This window comes from Myotis nattereri, assembly GCF_964212035.1.
Source record: "Myotis nattereri genome assembly, chromosome: 1".
Lineage (NCBI taxonomy): Eukaryota > Metazoa > Chordata > Mammalia > Chiroptera > Vespertilionidae > Myotis > Myotis nattereri.
Genome location: NC_138075.1, coordinates 188,239,641 through 188,261,305, shown reverse-complemented (window position 1 = coordinate 188,261,305; position 21,665 = coordinate 188,239,641). Strand labels below are relative to the sequence as shown.

The window sequence follows — 21,665 nt, the reverse complement described above, 5'->3', positions numbered from 1 at the left end:
TGCCACTTCTGTGAGTTAGAGGAGGAGAAGCAGAGCACACCCTCCTCTCTTAAAGTTGTAAAACCAGCGCAGCAACAGAGCCCTTTTCCAGGAAATTCAGAAGCCATCCTGAGAAGAGTGAGGTGGCAACCTGCACGCCATGAAAACCTCCTTGGCCCGGAAGGCGAGGCACATCTTGAGCTCTATCTGCATGCCCCCCAACTCTTTTGCTTCCTGGAGAAACACTTCCTAAACCCAGAGCTGACACTCATGAGAGGATAGACAATCACCTGACCAAACTCCGCAAGCTGTCTGGCCCCATCCCTGGCTCATTCAGCCTCATCCTCAAGTGTAACTAGGAGCCTCCCTTGCCCACTGCATGCCCCTGATCTGGCCAAGCCTCTCCTTCCTGCCTCCTGGTAGCTGTTTAACTACCCTGTTGCCCTTTCCCAAGTATTTGACCAAGTGGAAGCAATAACGGAAAAATAAAAGAAGGAAGTCATCTGCAAAACACTAATAAGAAAACAAACAAAAAGAAAAGAAAAATGTTATATTGAACAAGGATAATCTACTTTTATTTTTTTCCCTTTATTTTTTTAAATTTATCTTTATTGTTGAATATAAAACACATTAGACATCTCCATGTCTTCTTTTTATATATGTTACAAATAAAGAATTTCTACAGAAGCCTGTATCAACATTAAAGAATTAGTGCACCTGGTATCTGTAAATCTAAGATGAATTGTTTCACCCAGTTTTGCTGGTGGTGAAATTCTTTGACTAAAAGAGTTGATTAGCACCCAATTAAGAGACTCTAAGTTAGTGCCTAAATTCTGACAAGATTTAGTTCACAATCACAGCCCTTCCACAAAAACTATGATCTGAGGGCAGATACAGAACATTCCAACCCACTTCTCAGAAGGTGTTGGTTCCAGACTCTCACAGTGTTGCCTGGTAACTTGCAATAGACAAAAACATACTTTCATAATTCTACAAAGTCTGAATGCCTAAAACCAAGAGCTATATTTCATGATGTGGGTGCATGAAATAGAAAACAAATAGTAATTGTCAGTTTTTTATAAGAGTGCTTTCTTAGGCCTTTTTTGACTAAACATGAGATTTCTTCTTTTGTGGCGTCTGCTTAAAATTAAAGTTCATAAATATTCCCTCAGGACCACAATTTTTTCTAAACAATCATTGTATACGTTAATTGGAAATCCACATTACATAAGGCTTAGGAGTAATAGGTTAAAATGACCTAAGATAGTTTCTACAAGATACTTTTCTCTTAAATACCAGTCTTGGAGGCAATCCAGTTGCGATAGGCAGTCACTCGCATATAGACACCTGGCTTGTTGATTTTTCCACATTCTACACCCCAGCTCACTATTCCAACAAGGTACCAAATATGTCGAGAATTGGGATAAACCAATGGTCCTCCAGAGTCACCCTAAATAAAACAAAAAATATTTATCATTGTGAGAATTTACTCCCAGATACTTAAATTACCCTGTATGAAAAGTCAAGATGATGTTTGTGATTCATGCTTCATAAAGATCACAGGGAGGTACATGATGTAAATCCATTCTTCATCCTTAATCATAACTGTGACTGGCCAGAATGTAACTGTAATCATCCAGAATATATTCTCTGGGGCTCTTTGGAGTTGACCTGAACCTTGAAGGCATGAACTGATATTTTATAAGGTCTAATTCCATGAGAAAGCTTTGGGAGACATATTATTAATAAACTTGCAATAGAGGGCTTCCTAATTGAGAAAAGTAGCCAGACCCCTAACCATGAGGAGGCTAAAAATATAAGAAAAAATGAGCTAAAAATAATTGAAAACTTTCTGAGGCGGATTTTCTTTCTTCTTATTGGTAATCCTCATCTGAGGATATTTTCCCATTGATATTTTTAGAGAGAATGGAAGGGTGGGAAAGAGAGAGAGAAAAAGAGAGATAGAGATTGATTGCCTCCCACATGCACCCTGACAGTGTATGGGATGGAGCCTGCAACCAAGATATGTTCGCTTGACCAGAGTCAAACCTGGGACTCTTCTGTCCATGGGCAGACATTCTATTCACTTAGCCAAACTGGCTAGGACCTAAGACTGATTCTTTATTGAAATATGATCAATATTATGGACTGTGATGCTAGACTACTCGTTTTGGATACCAGCTTTCTCACTTGATAGCTGTGTGACCTTGTGCAAATTACATTACCTTCTTCTGCCTCCATTTCAGTATCTATAAAATTATAATAATGATAGTAGCTACATGACAAAGTCATGATTAAAAGGATTAATATTTGTAAAGGACTCCAGTTTGTGCTTGGCTCAGAGTAAGTCCAACATAAATGTTTGTTAAACACTTATAAACACACTAGAGGCCCAGTGCATGAAATCTGTGCACGGGGGGTGGAGGGAAGGTAGTCTCTCAGTCCAGCCTGCACCCTCTCGCAATCCAGGACCCCTCGGGAGATATCCAATTGCCAGTTTAGGCCTGATCCCGCAATTGGCAATCGGACATCCCTCTCACAATCTGGGACCCCTGGCTCCTAACCACTTGCCTACCTGCCTGCCTAATTGCCTCTAACCACTCTGCCTGCCTTCCTCATCACCCCTAACCACTCACCTGCCTGTCTGATCTCCCCTAACCCTTCTGCCTGCCTGCCTGATTACCCCTAACTACTCACCTGCCTACCTGATTACCCCTAACCACTCGCCTGCCTGCCTCATCACCCCTAACCGCCTCTGTCTCTGCCCCTGCCCCTGCTGCTTCGTCCAGAAGGACATCTGGAATGATGTCCGGAAGGTCGTTAGGCTGTCCAGTCTAATTAGCATATTATGCTTTATTATTATAGATGTTGCATATAGGGAAGAATCACATCACTTTAGTGCCACAGCTGAGGGAGTTTGACAGATTGTCAAAGTACAGATTAACTTAAGTATAGAATTCTCTTCATGTTGAAAATTTTCATAAAATAATAGCAGTTACTTATATTTGTATGTCCAATGTGAATAATGTTCAGATTTACCTGGCAGGCATCAATATGTCCTTCCATGTACCCAGCACATAGCATCGTGTCCTGCACCATACCATTGTATGCTTCCCTAGAATTACAAGTGTTTGTATCGATAATCTTCACAGGTGCTTTCTGAAGTATCGTTGGGTATTTACCTAAAAGAAGTAAATATTCTCAGCAAAAGAGCTGCTCTGAAACAGAGCAAGATGAAAAATTTGGTTTTCCTTTGTGCATAAGACCTATAATTGACTCTTGCTATTCTTAGGATGAGAAAGTTCTCTTAGCCCCCTCGCAGTAAAACCAATGAAAAAGAAATGTTCAGAGAACAATTTGAACCATCCTCCTAGAGCTGCCTTCCTATGCCTTTGTCTCTCTTTTTACATCTTTGGACCAGAACTTTCTCACTTCGGTTCTCCAGCTTAGAGAGTTTTCACAAGTTGGTCTCCTTAGAATGTTCTAAAGCAAGGCAATTTGCAAAGCCACAGCTCCAAATGCAGCATTTTCTGAGAAGCTGCCTGGGAGTACTGGGCATCCAGAGGTAAACAATGCCTTTGACTCTGTACCTAACTCACTAATTTCTCTTGTTGCTTTTGTACCTTACTCACTATGTTAAGATTTCCCTGGACTTACCATTATACGAAAGTGCTCCCCATCCTGTAACAACAACGCCTTCACCTGGTAGAAAAATCTGTGTGGCTTCGGGAAGACAAACTCGATGGACATCATTCTTAAATAAAACTTTTTCAGTGAGCAGTACAACTGCAATATCATCATGATGTTCGCCTGAGATGTAGTCTTCATGAATAATAATTTGTTGAACATAGTGTTGCATATAGGGGGGAGTTACTTTGGTGCCAAAACTGACAGTATAGTTTTTTGGATTTAGTGTCCTAAAGAAACAAAAATCATTTTGTATTTACTTCAAAGTGATAGAAATACAATCTGCATCTATTATACCCCTTTCATGGCATTAATTTTTCCTTCCTTGATAATCCATTAATAGCGATAGAACCTGACTTTTAAATTAATTTTAAAAGCCTTCTTTGACTCCTTTCAGTATACACTATGTAAAGCTATGAGGATACATATATAAAAATAAACCCATGCCTTCAAAAAATTTAAGTCTAATGAAAGATGGCATAAACACAGGCAGTTATGATTGCTTAAATGATTGTGTATATAATTAGTGGGACCACAGTTATATACATGCACTAGGAAATGGACCATTTCTTGGGGAAAGTAGCATTTTGGGTGAAACTATAGAGCTGAGTCACATGTGACTACAAAATGACAAGGGGACAGGCCCATGAAGAGGGGGAGGGGGTTATGAAATAGGATGATGTGTTTTAGCAATTACAAGTAGTTGCAGTATAAAGTGACATGAGATAAGAATCATGTGAGATAAATATGTCATAGTATGAATGAATGACTCTTCCCATTCTTATTGGTAAGGTAGGAAAGCCTTAGATTGGTTTACCATATCATTTATCTTCCAAACCTTCCAGATACTTTTGAGAATGAAAGGGTGTGCTACTGATAATTAAACTGGGATAACGGAGGTCAACTGGGAATGTTCCAGGGCTTTTGGTCCCCCTAGCCTGGGCAACATGATGAACTTACTTTTGAAAGCAGTGAGCTGCAGTCACCAGGTATCTGTCACTGATCAAAGATGCCCCACAGTAGTGTCGGCCATTTATTTTGAGACTTGCTTGCCAGGGCCATTCTCCTTCCCGAACATTGGAACCTCCCTTGACTCTATCATATGTAGCTGATATCCTTGCTCGTCTCCCACAGCCTGTGAGAGGGAGTCAGTTTTGTTCCATTGAGAATAGGTAAATAATGTTGATTTGATGATAAAGCTGAGAGTGAAGTGAGATATTCTTGTATGGTCTGTCTGACAATATCTTACTCTGGTAGGAACAGAATCATCTCTATAGGAATCACTAGCAACCCCAGAATCACCTCCATAGGACCTCCGAGACATCTCGGCACTTGAAGAGTGTAAAAGCTATAGGAGGCAGTAAAATCATGGTTAAGTCCATGGCCTCTGCAACCATACTCCCTGGTTTGAGTTCTGTTCCCACCTTTTACAAGCTGGTTGAATTTAGGCAAATTATGCCACTTCTTTGTGCTTCAGTTTCCCCATCTCTAAAATGGGGTGATAATAACTAATTTAGAATGGTTTAGAATGGATTAAGTAAGTTGTATGTAAAGCACGTAGACCTATGCCTGGCCAAAAGTAACAAATCTTGACTTATGTTTTAGATCGTCTTATATATTTAAAGTAAAAGGTATCTGAACTTACGGTTGTTGATAATCCTTTCAGTATCGACCTTATTGGTTTCTGAAATAGAACAAAAAGGACCTGGTAAATGAAATACGTGGCATTAGTCCATTGGCCCTGGAACCCATGGAGTGAGATGGTAGGTACAGTAACACTCTCAGGATAAAATGTCTATAGGAAGGAGAGAACATGGGTTTATTTGAATTGTTCTTTTACTGTATGTGAATGTGATATGAGTATCATCTTCATAGTTCCATGTGAGAGATTTCCTTCTACTTAATTAAAATTATATTGTGTATCACCTAGAGTAAAAACTACCAGTGTCTTCCTTTGTAAGAACAGGAAGTCCCCACAAGTGAATCTGATTCCTGTTAGCATACAAACATAACTTTTAAAAAGTGAGCTCTCATAAGAGCAGATCCTATGCAGTTTTTGAAAGCCACAGGAGATCCTGAAAAGAATAGCAAGACACACCATTACTTCTAGGAACTGTTCAAAGGTTTACTACCCATTTTTGAATAAGAATTAGCTTTTTTCCCACCAGACCACTTTTAAAGTGTGACATTATGATTCGAGTGTTTTTAGTAATGAAGAATGCTCTGATGTAAAACAATGACATTCATTTTAAAAAAATATTGAGGATCATGTTTGTTTCTGGTGCTTGTGATATGTGTCCAGATAAAAAGAAGAAAGCAATACTGCTGTCATCTAATACATGAGCTTACCCACAAGCCTAAGAGAATTAGGATCTGTAGTCAAGGATCCTGAGTTGTTACTGAGCATCTGCTGTAAGATGCTTTCAATTCTTCTTCTTGTGTTTGCCTTCATTGATCTGGGAACCTTGAACATCAGCAATATATGTGCTGTCACGCTGTTGCTATCAGGACTGGAAACAACATAAAGGTGTCATATGTTGCTAAAAAATTACATTTCCTTCTTTTTTGCCTGATCTTTCATATCTTGATTTTTTGTGATTTTTAGGGGTCTGTGTAGTACCTTCACTTTAATCACAGGATTATGCTTCTAACTACATTTTACCCTTTAACAGTATATATGCAGCTATATTATACAGTTTAGAAGATAAATAGTTCTACAAATCTGAAAAATAGGAAAGGCCTGAGGCACAGGGTAGAAGAACTGGGATTATTTATTCAAACATTCATTTATCATTTATTGAGCAACTGCTAGACAAACAACTGGGCCATGCAAAGGTGACCAGGACACGTTTCCCACCCTCAAGAAATGTCCAGATTTCTAAGAGAAATAAAATATGTATACAAATGACTACAATAAATATGTCAGAAGTGGTAAGGTATTTATCTTATCTGCTGATAATAATAAAAAAATAAGTCCCTTTTTACTTAAAAGATCATAGAAATTTTCATGGAAGAGCTGACATACACACTGGCCCTTAAGCATTTTTATTGCTGCTTCATCATCAAGCAGAAAATGTCATGAGGCGAAGAAGAGGAGGAATAGTACTCCAGAATAACCAGAGAGCAATGACATTAATTGGTGTTTATTGGCCATCTGCTGTGTTCTAAATACTTGCTTATCACATTTATTATCACACTTAGTCTCCACAGTGACCTTGCAGCACAGGTGTCATTATCTTCATTTGATAGACAAGGAAAACTTGAGGTTCTGAGAGGTTACCTAAAGTGCTCAAGATTGCACAGCTACTCAACTAGGATCCAGATTCAGTACAATTGACTCTACAACCTGGCTCTTTACATGTGCACTCTATCTCCCTTTGCCCAGTCAGTTAGTGACAACGGTGTCTAAGAGACCGGACTTAGGAAGGCCTTTAATGCTAACCAAACGCCAGCAGTGAAGAGAAGTTGAGTAAAATCATGCTTGAGGAAGATCACCTGACTGTGGTGCTCAAGGCAGATTTGTTTGAAATGGAAAAGGAGAGGAAGCTCAAGAGGCTGGCTAATGGAATTGCCAAGCATCCTTGAGGGTAGTGTCTGAAGTGACACTATTATGCTTTGGATCTCCCTAATAAGCTACCGTCTTTTGGCGTATAAATCAATAACCATTCCCAGGAAGCATTCAGCTCATGGGAGTGAGAGTTTGATTATTGTCATAGGGTGTGCCAAATGAGACACTACCTCTCCATCCCTCCCTATAGATAGCTGAAGTGACTAGAAAGATTGTCTTGGTATCAAAAAAGGAAGTCTTCTGGCCGTTGCAGTTTTGTCTGAGAGGTACATACCCCTTTAATTTTAGTCTCCTATTTCTTTCCAGTACTAAACCTAAACCTCAATGTTAATGCTAGTTGAAATCTTGATTTATTGTGCAATTCCAGCAGTTCTATGAGTTCCAGAAGTAGGGGAAATGTAGGCAGTCTGGTGGCATTGATGAAGGTAGCAGCATGATTCCCTTCATTTGAAATGTGTTTATTTGCAAATTGTTGCATGCATATTATCTTCTTTGATCCTGAGCACAGTTTTATGGGTGATGCAGTGTAGGTGTCATTATCAACATTTCACAGACAGGGGAGCAAAGTGGTATGGTGACTTTCCCAAGGTTCTAGGGCTCCTAAGTGGCAAAGGCTGAGCTCAGGTTGTCTATTTCCTATTCTAGGATTCCCTCTGCTTTTTCATGCTACTCCAAACCCACATGCAGAGAACACAGCACAAGTATTTCACTTCTTGCTGTGGAGATATACCATGCTTTGATGCCTGAATATCAAAACATGATATAGATATGTTCTTTTCCCTAAGAACTCTAGAACAGTTCTATTAAGTGCTTAGCTGGCTTGCGAGGAGGAAGATAGGAGAAAACAAGATCTGTGTTTATGCTACTGCTAAATAAAAATGTCAGAGCATCAAACATCAGTCTAAGGGACCATCTAATAATGTTGTCTGAACATAAAAATTTAGGAAACCAGAGGGATATATTTTCTTTAATTTAAGGATTGGTAACATTTTCAATAGGTCTAATGAACTCAGTTATATTGCCTGATATTTCCTTTGGTTTTATACTCAACAATCAATCTGACACTTAGCTTAGGACAATATTGAATATTAGTAACTCATTGGCTAATCACTGTAACATATTTATAGTAGACTTTTATAGGAGAATTATAAGCATAATAATATTATGGTGGGCTGATCTCTTTTATGTTACTGTTAGTTACTTACACCAGTGTGATAACTTGAGAATTGAGATATTGTTTGTAAATGCTAGAACTCTGAAATGCATCAGCCATCTGTTAAAGAGAACACATAGGGTCAAACATCAAATTCCAATAATATATTTATATTTCAGAGAATTAATGAGTAAATATAGGAAAATACTAATTTACCTTAGTCTCAAGAATTGTGCTAAGATAGTTATTTTCTGATGATGTCTCTCTTTCATAATTTCTATTATATGGGATATCCAGAACCTTAAAGTTACCTTGGTAGTAGTAGACTGTGTTTTCTGTGAGATAAAGAAATGATGCAAGAATTAGTTAAGTGAAATGGGTTTACAATCCAGATACAGATGGCCTAGTAATACCAACTAGTAAGAACTGTGCTCATATTAGATATTGATAAATGCTGTGACTCTTTCTGGCATGGTTGATTAGATAACCTGGGCATTGTGAAAACTATTTATAAGACCAAGAATGAAGTAGATATATATTAGACAAAAATCATAAAGAGTTGCCACATCTTGATGAGACAGGTAGGACCATATATAAATAAAATTTATGTCCAGAATAATCAATTGTCAGACAATAAAAATAGTTACCATTGCCCTAACCAGTTTGGCTCAGTGGATAGAGCATCGGCCTGCTGACTCAAGGGTTCCAGGTTCGATTCTGGTCAAGGGCATGTACCTTGGTTGCAGGCACATCCCCAGTAGGGAGTGTGCAGGAGGCAGCTGATCGATGTTTCTCTCTCATTGATGTTTCTAACTCTCTATCCCTCTCCCTTCCTCTCTGTAAAAAATCAATAAAATATATTTAAAATAAATAGTTACCATTTATGAAGTACTTACTGTGTAAAGATACTTTACAAAAGCCAGATGAAGTATACCCATTTTTTCAGAGAAATGTAGTCTTAGAGATATGCAGTAACTTATCCAATATCACATAGCCAGTAAGAAAGCCAAGGATCAAAACTCGGTCTGTCCAAAGCCCACACTTAATCCATTACATTTCCTTCCTAAATTTTCATAGACACTAAGCTGTTTGGTATATGATGTATCTTACCTCGATTCTTAATTAATATTAAGCATCTAAAAATATGTTAGATACTGTATAACTGTATCTAGCATATAATAAGCTCTAAACAAATGTTAATTTTATTTTGCAATATAATTATTGCCTTTAAAAACTATTTTGTGGAAGACACAGGCTCAATGAGGATTAAATCATTACTAATGAGATACCCATAAGGATAATTAAGTGATAAAGTTAATTGTTATATATGAATTCAGAGAAGGGAGATACTATACTTAAAATAAAATATGAACTATTTTGCTGTCATAAATGTGAAAATATTTTACAGTGAGAAAGGTAATGAGAAAAAAAGCCAGAAAGTGCTAAATAAAATGCTGAAAATGAGTTGGTTTTAACAATGATATATGAATGAAAATTATTAATTGTAGTTAGCTTGTCTGTAAGTCAGGGATCCTTTACTATGGAGACCAAGTTTTGCAATGGTAGTTTATTAGGTTTTATCATAAATATCAAAAGTAGACCTTGAAAGTATTCAAATTCATTTTTTATAATTTACTATTCACAATAAATGCTTCAGTTCTTTGATTAGATTCCTAAATATCCATTACCTGTTACAGCAATTAGGCAGCCATGAATATTTTTCAATGTAAAAAACAATAAATTGGCAAATTTTTATTTCAACTGCATGGAGCATTTTTCCCCAAGTATAGTGGATAAACTGAATATATAATTGTCTAAGACATTTAAGACTAAGAAACCATACTCTGGAACAAGGAAATCAATGCTTGAATATCATATTTTAATTTTAATTTTATGCAGCAACCCTAATGGTCCACTGTGCATACAGCCATTGTGTTCTGTTGGTACCTGATGAGATGAAAATAACCCCTTAGGGAGGAGGTATTGATAAGGCTTACTTAGACTTTATGATTAACATTCCCATCTCTATTGGTTCAAATACCAATAGGAATTGAGAAAGATGGAAAAAGGGGCAGAAAGAAGGAACATGTTTTATAACTTTTGCATGTCTTGGTTACTTATAACTTATTTCTATAAGGAAAACTTACACAAACACATGATGTTGTCATTTTGGGGGATTCGTTTATACTAGGAGTTCTCTATTTAATAACATAGTTTAAGCATCAATTATGAGAACATATATATTTGAAGCTGTCAGAGTATAAACACTTCTATATTCTCCTGCTTTAAATTCCAGGGGGGAATGGGGAGAAGAAGAAAAGATGGAGGGCTTAAGTTGAAGGGAAAAAAAGAAAACAGCCATGACTCCAAATAAAAAACTATGAAGCAAATATGACAAAAACTGAAATATACGCTAAGGTGAGAAAGGATATAGAGCAGAGATTCATCTCTTCACAAGTTGAGATGAATAAAGATTTTTCTAAAAGTTCTCAATGATTCTATGATTCTAGTAATAAGACTTCAGATTCTAGAAAAAGATAAGGAATATTTCTGTAGAGACTTATTTTGACACTGCGGAATGACAACAGTGAAAATAAAAGTGAAACCATACTACTGTGACATTTTTATTATATGTGGTCTAATCTCCCAGCTGAGGCAACTTGCTGGAGCTAAGCTGGGGTGAAGGGAAGAAGTCAAAATCCCTCTGCCATAATTCAGAGAGTGTAAATTAAGGAACTATCCTCAGGGCAACCCTGGCTTCTTAAGCGTTAAAAACTGAAGGTAAATGTGCCCCAGTGTTAAAGAAAAATAACAGACTGAATAAGAGAACATTTGAGGGGACAAACCAAAATATAAGCTCCAAACTCCCTTAGCCTATGAGACATCCCTAGACTCACTTCCCACAATAATCCTTTGAAAATAGTCTTGTCCAAATCAAAAAGAGTAAATAATAATTACAAAGGGTCCAGTAAGAAGCTTTTTATAATTATCATGAAACAAAGGAAAGCTTTTACTAGTACTTCCCATTGTCTTAAAGATATTATAGAATAAAGAGCTCAAAATATACAATTTAGTGAAGAAGAAAATCTGGAGGACTCAGTAAAGAAATGGAAGAGGAGCCCTGGCTGGGTGGCTAAATTGGTTGGAACTTCATCTTGTACACCAAAAGGTTGCGAGTTCAATTCTCAGTCAGGGCATGTACTAGGTTGCAGGTTTGATCCCTGGTGGGAGTGGGTACGGTAGGTGATCAATGTTTCTCTCACATCAATGTTTTTCTCTCTCTTCCTTCCTCTCTCTAAAAATGAATAAATATATCCTCAGGTGAGGATTTTTATACAAAATTTCTATACTATTTATTAAGGTTCAGAATAGAATTAAGACATTTTCAGACATGCAAGTTGTCAAAAATGTATACTTCTCAGAAAGCTCCTAGAGTAGAATATATACTCCACTATAACTGAGTAAATAAAATAATAAAAAGAAAATACAGAATACAGGCATTAGAAAATTAAGTCCAACAGACAATTGAAAGTAATCCCCAAGATGTTACTGAAGTAAAATCCCAAGTGAATTGCTATGTAGCCAGGATGTGAATGGGCACAGAATCCTCATATTCCATAGTATAAAGTGAATAGATAAAACCAATAATTGAAAAATTAGAACATAACAATATTATGAATCAACTTAAAGAGTTGAAAGTGGTTGTCTCTGAGAAACTGGAAATAGGGGAGGAGGATCTGCATTTTTTATAAAAAGCTTTGCCAGTTAGACTCTAAATTATGAGTATATATAACTTCGTAGGGGGAAAATCCAATCATGCCAAGGTCATGGAAAAATGGTTAATGGTAAGCATATTCAAAAACTAAAAAAACTGTAGTGGTTATGATTACAGACCAGAAAGAAGTTTTATAAACAATGAAAATGTAAAATAATAACAATATTGCTTATAAATTGCCGGGAAGTGTGGGAGAAAAATTAGGAGTATGATGATTTTTTTTTTTTGTCTTTCATAGCAGGATATAAATACAATATTGTCTACAGTCAAAACATTATTTCTAATAGTAACTCCAACTATCCTCATGTTTTCAAAGTCTTTTATCTATGCTAAAGGGATTTTTATATTAATATTTATTAGGAATAAAAATTAGTCAAAATGCAATATTATTTGTTTTATCTTCTTCACATAAAATAAGTAATACTTTCATTATAAATAACATATATAATACCATCTTGATAGAGCACTTTTTCTGCCTATCAAATATGTAGCTATGCTTTCATATCTAGTATATTCTTCGATCTGTGATCCCAGAAAGAAACATTTTAAATAGAGATAGTTCATTGCTTGCAATTGCCTCTCTTTTTTTTTTTTTTTGTAGAAATGGAAATAAAGTTTACAACAAACTGTAATGAGTAAAACTGGATATTTTACCAACCTACTACCAGAAAATGAACCAGGAGACCAACAGTTATTCCCAGGATTGCCAACACTCCAAACACAATCAGGGCAATTATCCATAATGGCAAAGATGTACGGGAAGTTGTGACTGGTCTGAAAGAAAAGGACATACATATGAAGGACATATTTAAAAAATCAGTCATTCTAAATATTTGTTTTTCCTTTTGCTCATATCTAGAAGCTCCACAATTTAGGCACAGTAATAGCAAAAGACATTTTAAGATGAGAGAGAGAGAGAGAGAGAGAGAGAGAGAGAGAGAGAGAGAGAGAATAAAGAGGGGAGGGAAGAAAGAAAGTCCATGAGCTTACCTTTATAAGCAAACCTCTCTGGATCTGTGCTATGAAATTATTTCTCAGGAGTTTGATGATTGGTGTGCCAAATTATCTATACTTAGCATCTAGTTCCTTCCCATGATCAGTGGATAGTGATAAAGTTGGTATCAGTAAGTGACCAGCTTGCCAGGTTGCAGGGGAAGAGGGATGGAGAATTGAAATGTCTTAGAAGTTCTTAATGCCTAAGCCTATCATAATTCTTAAAGTATGATCATAAGCCTATCTTATTTATTATGTCCTTATTATATATAAAACACACACAAATGTGAAGTGCTATATTGCGTCAAAGCAGTGTTCATCTCTCTTATTAGTTTGTTTATGGATATAATTCAAAAAATGATTTTTTATAGACAAGCATGGTATAATCAACCTACAACAAATAAAGATATTTTCGCTGTTTCATTTATACAACCAGAGACCTGGTGCATGACATTCGTGCACTGGGAGTGTCCCTCAGTCCGACCTGTGTCTTATCACAGCCTCTGACCCTTTGGAGGATGTCCACCTACCTGCTTGGGCCTGATCCCCAGCAGGTGGACATCCCTCTTGCGTCTGGGGCTCTCACAGTCCGGGACCCCTCATTCCTTACTGCCCGCCTGCAGTGGAGGCGGGAGAGGCTCCCGCCACTGCCTCTGTGCTTGCCAGCCATGCGCCCAGGTTCTGGCTGAGTGGTGCACCCCCTGTGGGAGCACACTGACCCCCAGCGGGCAGCTCCTGCATTGAGTGTCTGCCTCCTGCTGGTCAGTGCATATCACAGTGACCGGTCATTCCGCCGCTCTGTCGATATTAGGGTTTTATTATATTGGATAAATACTGGTATGTGTTGAGAGCCACTGCTTAAGTTGAAATATGTGTAGAACTTTCCAGACAAAGAGGCATGGAAACATGTCTAAGAAAAGGAAACAACATGTAGTGCTCAAAGAATAGCCAGCAATTCAATTTTCTTGCAGCAAACTGTGAGGCATGATGATTAATTTTATGTCAACTTTGGCTAGGCTTGGTCCCAAGTTGTTTGGTCAATCACTAGTCTACATTTTGCTGTGGAGATATTCTGTGATAAACTTTTATGATCAGTTGACTTTACAAAAAGATTACTCTCAATAGTAAAGGAGATAATTCAGCCTCATCCAATCAGATAAAGTTTTCCATGGCCCAGCTAAAGCTGAGGTTTCTGGAAGAAGAAGGAATTCTTCCCTGGGAGTGTAACATGGAAATCCTACTTGAGTTTGCAACCTGCCAACTTGTCCTTTGAATTTCATATTTTCCAATTTCACAACTTTGTTAAGTAATTCCTTAAAATAAAATCTCTCACTCTCCAGATGATAGTTAGCTAGATAGATAGATGATAGATTAGATAGATATGATGAGTGCTATATAGATAGATAAATATAAATTTATGGGCATATAGATATATATGTAATGTATTATATCCAATAGGACCTACCTATCTATAATCTATCTATCTATCTATCTATCTATCTATCTATCTATCTATCTATCTAGAAAAAGAGATATCCTATAGCAGGGGTGGGCAACCCCTGGCACGTGTGCCAAACATGGCACACCAGTAACTTTTGCTGGCACACGAAACCCTCTCTTATAATCTTCCTTTTACAATTTTTTTCTTAACATCGACTTTTTTATTTTTCAGATAAATTCAGTGTAGGTGCATCTTTGATAAATAAATAATTTTACATAACAAGTTATCTTAAAGACCATAGACATGGATTGACGAGAGAGGGGAAGAGCAATTTCAATGCCTCTGCCTTAACTCTCCCTGCCTTCCTAGATCCGACCAGTGTTTTGGTTTCATCGGCATACGCTTGTGAATCTTTGTTCTCAGTGATGAATTTTGTTAAGTCTCATAATAGGAGTAGCCTAACGGATGAAAGTAGTAGCTCGTGCATATCTCTGAAGGTCACGAAATATAAACCTGATGTAAAATCTCTGTCATCAGTGATGCAGCAGCAAAAGTCCCACTAATAATATCAAATGGAGTCATAAAGTTTTCTGTCGGACTATCAGTGTACATGTATACATTAAAAAATAAATGTATTTTTCATCATCATATACTGTGTTTTTGTCGCTCAAATGAATTTTATTATTTCTTCAAGGTTCTTCACATACATACACCTTAAGAGATATCAAGTAGGCGTAACATGTTCTCAAAAAAATAGGGTTGGCACGCAGAAGAACTTTGAGTCAGAGATTTTGCTGGTTTTGGCATGCACTCACAAAAAGGTTGCCCACCCCTGTCCTATAGGTTCTGTTTCTTTTTTTATTTTCTTTTTTTTTAACAGTAGCAATATGGTTTGTTAAGCTGGGCTTTAGTACAGGTGCTGGGGCTAGCCCATGGTGCTATTAATATACAAAGCCAGGACATTCTGCCAGTTCTTTTTGAGCAATGACACCAGGACATTGACAACTAAGTGGATGTTGTACACAAGCTAATCTGTCATCTTCACGTGGCCAATAGCCACTACCAGACACAGCATCTTCTTCATCTGGAACTTGATTGTGAATTTCACCTCATCGACTTTGGCCACCATGTTCTCATTGTGGGTCAACAAGGAAGGGAACTTGCCAAACGTTTTCAGTCCTGGGCCCCAGATTCGTTGGATCTGCTTGATCAGAGACTCTGAAGCCAAAAAGGCATGGTACAACTTGACCAGTTTCTTATTCTCATTGAGTTTCTTCAGCACCTTGATGTCCATGTGGGGGATATCCAAAGCCTTGGCCTCATTACAGTGCTGCTGCTCCCCCAGAACACATAGAGAGAATTTGGGGTGGGGAGTGGACTTATGACTAGTAGTACCCGAGAAGTGTTTGTCCTGCTGAGGGTCATAGTTCTTCAAACTGATCTGCAGTCTCCAAAAACTTCCGACGCTTGTGCTGGTTCCTGTGCAGGACTTCCCACGCCACCTCGGTGTTTCAGGAGACTTTGCTGCTCATAATTCCTAGCTGCAAAACTAGGTTGTGTTTCTTTAGAGAATCCTGACATCAACAGAGAGGCAACAACAAGAACCACCTTTGATGTCAAAAAAAGGTATTGATATTTTGTCTTATATGGTAGGTCTCCTCCAAGTGTGATTGGAGGATGACCTTAGCCAGACATACCTGGGAGTGTTTATTAACTATGCAGATTAGCATATCCTACCTCAGATCTAATGAATTCAGATTCTTAAAAGGGCCTGAGAATTTGAACTTTAATACTCCTGGTGCTGCAGATTCTCACTTAACCATGTCAACATCAGGGGCAGTGTTTATGATATATTGGATTTCAGATCAAAATTAATTGTGTTGATGTTTTCAAGAGAAAAAAAAAAATTTAATCCTCACAATTTTTTTTACTCTCTTTGAAACTATTTCACATTTATTTTTCCTCAAACCTCCAGCACTATCTGGTCCATCCTCAGTCTTAGCTGATAGCCTTATTTCCTAGGCTACTGAGAAAAGACCAGGCATTAGAGGAGAATATTTACAACTCCGTTATTATATTTTTGAACTCTTTATCTGTACCCTACACTCTGCTTTTTCTTCATCCTATCTAATAAAAGAGAAAGATGGTAATTAGCGTACGACCACTACCCTTCCCATTGGCTAATCAGGGAGATATGCAAATTAACTTCCAGCCAAGATGGCGGCCGGCAGCCAGGCAGCTGATGCGAACAGAGAGGCTTGCTTGCTTCAGTGATGGAGGACTCCAACGTTCCCCGCCTGACTTGCCGGCCTCTCAGCTGCAACTCTAAGCAACTATGTTGCAAATATAGAAGCTAAAAAAACCCCAGAAATCTGCTTTACTCAACAGGGCTTCAGCCAGCCGGACCGAAACATTGTATCAAACACAGACGGTAAACAAAGGCCAGAAACCTGTTTTCAGCAGCCAAGGCCTCAGAGCTAAAGCTAGCTCAGAATAAAAAAAAAAAAAAGAAAAAAAAGAGAGGTTGGGAGCTTCAGTCACCCGTCAGCCTGAAAACAGCCCTCAGCCCCTCAGCCAGACTGGCCAGGCACCCCAGTGGGGACTCCCACCCTGATCCAGGACACCCTTCAGGGCAAACCAGCCAGCCCCCACCCATGCACCAGGCCTCTATTCTATATAGTAAAAGGGTAATATGCCTCCTAGCACCAGGATCAGCGGAGCCGCGAGGCCTCCCGGCACCGGGATCAGCGTGACAGGGGGCAGCGCCCAAAACCCCCTGATCGCCCTGCGGCTCTGTGTGTGACAGGGTGCAGCACCCTAACCCCCTGATCGGCCCTGCTCTGTGTGTGACAGGGTGCAGCGCCCCAACCCCCTGATCGGCCCTGCTCTGTGGGTGATAGAGGGCGGCGCCCCAACCCCCCCCACCCCCCGCCACGGGCCCTGCTCTGTGTGTGACGGGGTAGAGCCATAACCTCCCCATCGGCCCTGCCCTGAGTGTGACAGTGGCGGCGCCCCAACCCCCTGATCAGCCCTGCTCTGTGAGTGACAGTGGGGAGCTCCTCAACCCCCTGATCTGCCCTGCTCTGTGTGTGACAGGGGACGGTGCCCCAACTCCCCTATTGGCCCTGCTCTGTGCGTGACAGGGGGAGCTCCCCAACCCCCTGATCAACCCTGCTCTGTGTGTGACAGGGTACGGAGCCCCAACCCCCCTGATGGGCCCTGCTCTGTGCATAACAGGGGGCAGCGCCCCAACCCCCTGATCCGCCCTGCTCTGTGCATGACAGGGGGTGGCACCGCAACTTCCCTATCGACCCTGCCTTGAGTGTGACAGGGGGCGGTGCCCCAACCCCCCAATCGGCCCTACCCTGAGCGTGACTAGAGGTGGCATTGCAACCTCCAGATCCGTCCTGCTCTGTGCATGACAGGGGGCAGAGCCCCAACTCCCCAATCGGCCCTGCTCTGAGCCCGACCAGGGGCTGCACCTAGGGATTGGGCCTGCCCTCTGCCACCCAGGAGCAGGCCTAAGCCAGCAGGTCGTTATCTCCTGATGGGTCCCAGACTGCGAGAGGGCAGAGGCCAGGCTGAGGGACCCCCCCATTCCCCCCGAGTGCACAAAATTTTTGTGCACCGGGTCTCTAGTAGTTCTATAGATAACTATGCCCCTGTCATATGCCAACCTCTCCACCATCTCATTTCACTTTTAAACCTGTGTTTCCACCTGTTTCTAATCTATGTGCCAGTCATTTCAAACTACTCCGAGTTCCATGGACAACCCAACTCTTCCACGTTTCCATATCCTTGCACATTCTGATCTTCTACCTAAAATGCCCACCTCAAATCTACCCAGTGAGATTACACTCAAACTTTATTACTCAACTCTGTCATCCCCTCTTCCCTGACGTCTTCCATGGCCCAGCCTATTATGTGTCTACATTGAAAGTAGTTTTTATTTTTATATGGAAATCATTTTACTTATAGTTGTGACCATGTTGTTGTCTGGGGCCATGTCATTATTTTTGTTTTATACTTAGGGAATAGGGTGGTGTCTAGCACATTATAGATAATACGTTTTGAAGAAGTGAATGCATGAAGGCAAGGGATATTAAGGACAACTAGATCATGAAGGATAGATAGATAGATCAGAGGAATACAGTTTGTGGAAAGCCTTCAGTACTAATCAGGAGAGCCATAACTATCATGAAGACATGTGGTGATTAAGAAGATGAATTTGCAAGTAGTCTGCATGATGATAGTTTAAAGGAGAGAGAAAAATGAGAGGACCAATGAGAAAAGAGACTACTGTAATCTATGGGAACATAGCGATGGAGTCCTGGATGGTGGTAGCAAGGAAAAAAAGTGATTAATTTGAGAAAGATTACAATATAATATTTGTCAGAACTTTGTAATTAGTTAGCTATATTGGTAAAGGATGGGAATATGTTAAAGATGGCATAAGTCTTTATCTCAAGAATTAAAGGAGAGTAAATAAAGCCTAGAAGAGGTAATTTGAGGATAAAAATGATAAGTATTTTATATCTTGAGTTTGAGAGACATTTAAATTTTCAGTATACAACTAGAGATATCAGATCGATAGTTAATCTGATATCGGTAGATATCAGATTGATAGTTGTGGATATCAACTGAAGAGTCATCCAAAAATAGGAAATAAATAAAGCTGTGAAGTTAGATTAGTGTATTTTAGTGCATGCTGTATGAAATATTATGCAAAACTGGTATTTCTCTTTTTAAGACAGAGATTTGTTTCCATTCTAACTACAACTAATTTCTTGATTTTTCAGACATTTCTTGAATTGCAGAGTCATATTGTTTGATGTCTCTCAAAAGACTTTAAATTGTCAGCTTCTTTCTTAAGTGTCAAATTCAAAATATTGTTCACCCTTCATTGGTACGTTAGCACTTACTTCATAACATAAGCATTCAGCTCCATCAAAACTGCTTTGCTCACTGCTTGGTTCTCTACACCCTTAGTCCACACCCTTTCTTTACTTTTCTTTCTCCCATGAACTCTTACTCTTTTTTTCCCCTTAATAGTGTCTTAACTGAGGATTATATTTATACATTTCTTATATTGACTAGTTTTATCTTTAAATATTTACCTTCATATAGATCTGTGAAATTTTTTTCTCTTATTTCTACAGTTTAAGAACTTGTATCATATAAGAACATAAGTAAATTTAAATCTATTAAAATTTAATCAAATAAGATGTCTTAGAAATCATTTAGACACAATCGTTTGAAAAAGAACTAAAATAGCATCCTCATTTTCAACTGTCCTTCATTGAAAACAGTCTAGAATTGTATATTTACACTTCCTCTCCTCTTTGTCCACTTTGATTATTGCTTGTTACTAGCTCAGATGCTCCTCTGGGTTGTAGCAATCTTTAGCTCATAACCTAAAGATCTTACAAACTATTACACAGATTAAATAGTTGCTTAAAAGTGACAGACTTCCCAGGCAGAAAAATCTCTCAGCTACTTAGCCAATCTTTCTGGTAGTTCATACTACAAATTCTTCTGAAAAAAAAAATCACATAAGAGAACTTACTGAAAGAGCATCCAGAATATTAATTATATCTTGTTATTAAAAACTTCTGACCATGAACTACTTTGGCAAGCTACCTTGGCAAGCATCTAGAACACAGCTTTCTTTTGAGATTTTTCCCATTTTATCCTGTAAGACTAACTGTAATTTTAAAAAATGGAATTGATAAAATGTGGTTTTGAAGTTTTGATTTCCACTCCCAGTGTTCCTTTTCTTCTCTTGGTGTTCATCATTCTGGCAGCCAAGTGCAACCACAGGCTTGATTAAGGTCTCTTCAAATCCACCTGCAGAATCAACCATGTTGCCAAATCCACACAAGCTCTTCCTGATAATCAGATTAATGGCTCACTCTGAGTAGCTAACCACTGAATTGGGGTTTAAAGCTTTCCTAGGTAACTAGGAATGCTTAGGAACAATGGGTTAATCCTTTGAAATCTTTTAGGTTGGGAGTTCACACAAGTATCAAAATGTTGAAGGAGATGAAGGAGGTGGCCTATGAGTAAAAAGAAAATCACCCACCCAGCATAAAAGTGATGACTGTATTATAGGCAAAACAAAACAAAGCAATTGTGTTTCCTCTCTACTGCTAAAAGTGTATGATTACATTTTTTTTTTTTTGCTGATATATCAGAGCTGAGATTAATAAGAAAATATCAGGGTAGGAGTAATATAACGTCTTTAATTAAAAATATTTACTTTAGTTCAAGAAAAAATATTCTTACTATATCTTATTACAGTGAGTATACTCTTTCTAATAACATTTTATGTGAATACTGATGTTGTAAAATAAACAAATGTGTGTGTGTCTGTGTGTGTCTTAAAGGGCTCAACTATTGGCTCAAGATGAACATTTTTAGAGAAATATTTGTATAAGTATGCATTCATATTATACAGTTACCTGAACATTAAATATTTTATAATTAGTTTTACTTAATTTTGCATGCATTTTTATGAAAATGTTTTGTGAATTAAAAGTAAATTTTTAAAATGACATTAATTATCATTGTTTACTTCACATAATAATTATCTAGTTAGATACGCAATAAAAATAAAAAGCACATGTTTATACATAATTAAACCATTCTAATTCATGATCATTTTACAGATAAAAATACATGATTAAATAGCTGCTTAAAAGTGACAGACTTTTCAGGTTTCATATATGATTCTACAAAAAAAACCCCAGCTATGAAGCAATAATACTATAAGATTCAAAACAATATTTATGATAGCACTTTAGAAAGCACAAAATGTTAAAAAACAAACAATTACCTCATAATCATGATCACCACAAATAACAATTTAACATTTGATTTATGAGGAAAAAAATTATCTTTGTTTCCTCTTTTCCATTTTACAACAAGTCACACTTCTGTTAAGCTGCGTGTCACCTTTCTGAAGCACTCCCTGAATCACTGCACAAAACTACAGATTCTAAAACAAATATGTGTGTGTGATAGGGTTGTCTCCAGGCAGGAACTTTAAAAATCTGTGGAAAAATTACAA

General features: G+C 38.2%; 1 protein-coding gene and 1 pseudogene across 2 annotated transcripts; both read right to left on the bottom strand.

Annotated features, from left to right (window-relative positions):
- Nucleotides 1-1,267: 1,267 nt before the first annotated feature.
- On the bottom strand, nt 1,268-12,953 carry LOC308535237 (transmembrane protease serine 11B-like protein; the record flags this gene model as incomplete). Its single annotated transcript, XM_081114037.1, has 9 exons — nt 1,268-1,429; nt 3,019-3,161; nt 3,637-3,896; nt 4,627-4,801; nt 5,312-5,350; nt 6,016-6,176; nt 8,440-8,507; nt 8,604-8,722; nt 12,821-12,953. 9 exons carry the CDS (start codon nt 12,951-12,953, stop codon nt 1,268-1,270), a joined length of 1,260 nt encoding a protein of 419 aa, XP_080970163.1.
- Nucleotides 12,954-15,503: 2,550 nt separating this feature from the next.
- Nucleotides 15,504-16,128, bottom strand: LOC308513571 (large ribosomal subunit protein uL1-like; annotated as a pseudogene). The gene has a single exon. The product of its transcript is annotated as a large ribosomal subunit protein uL1-like (transcript).
- Nucleotides 16,129-21,665: the final 5,537 nt, after the last annotated feature.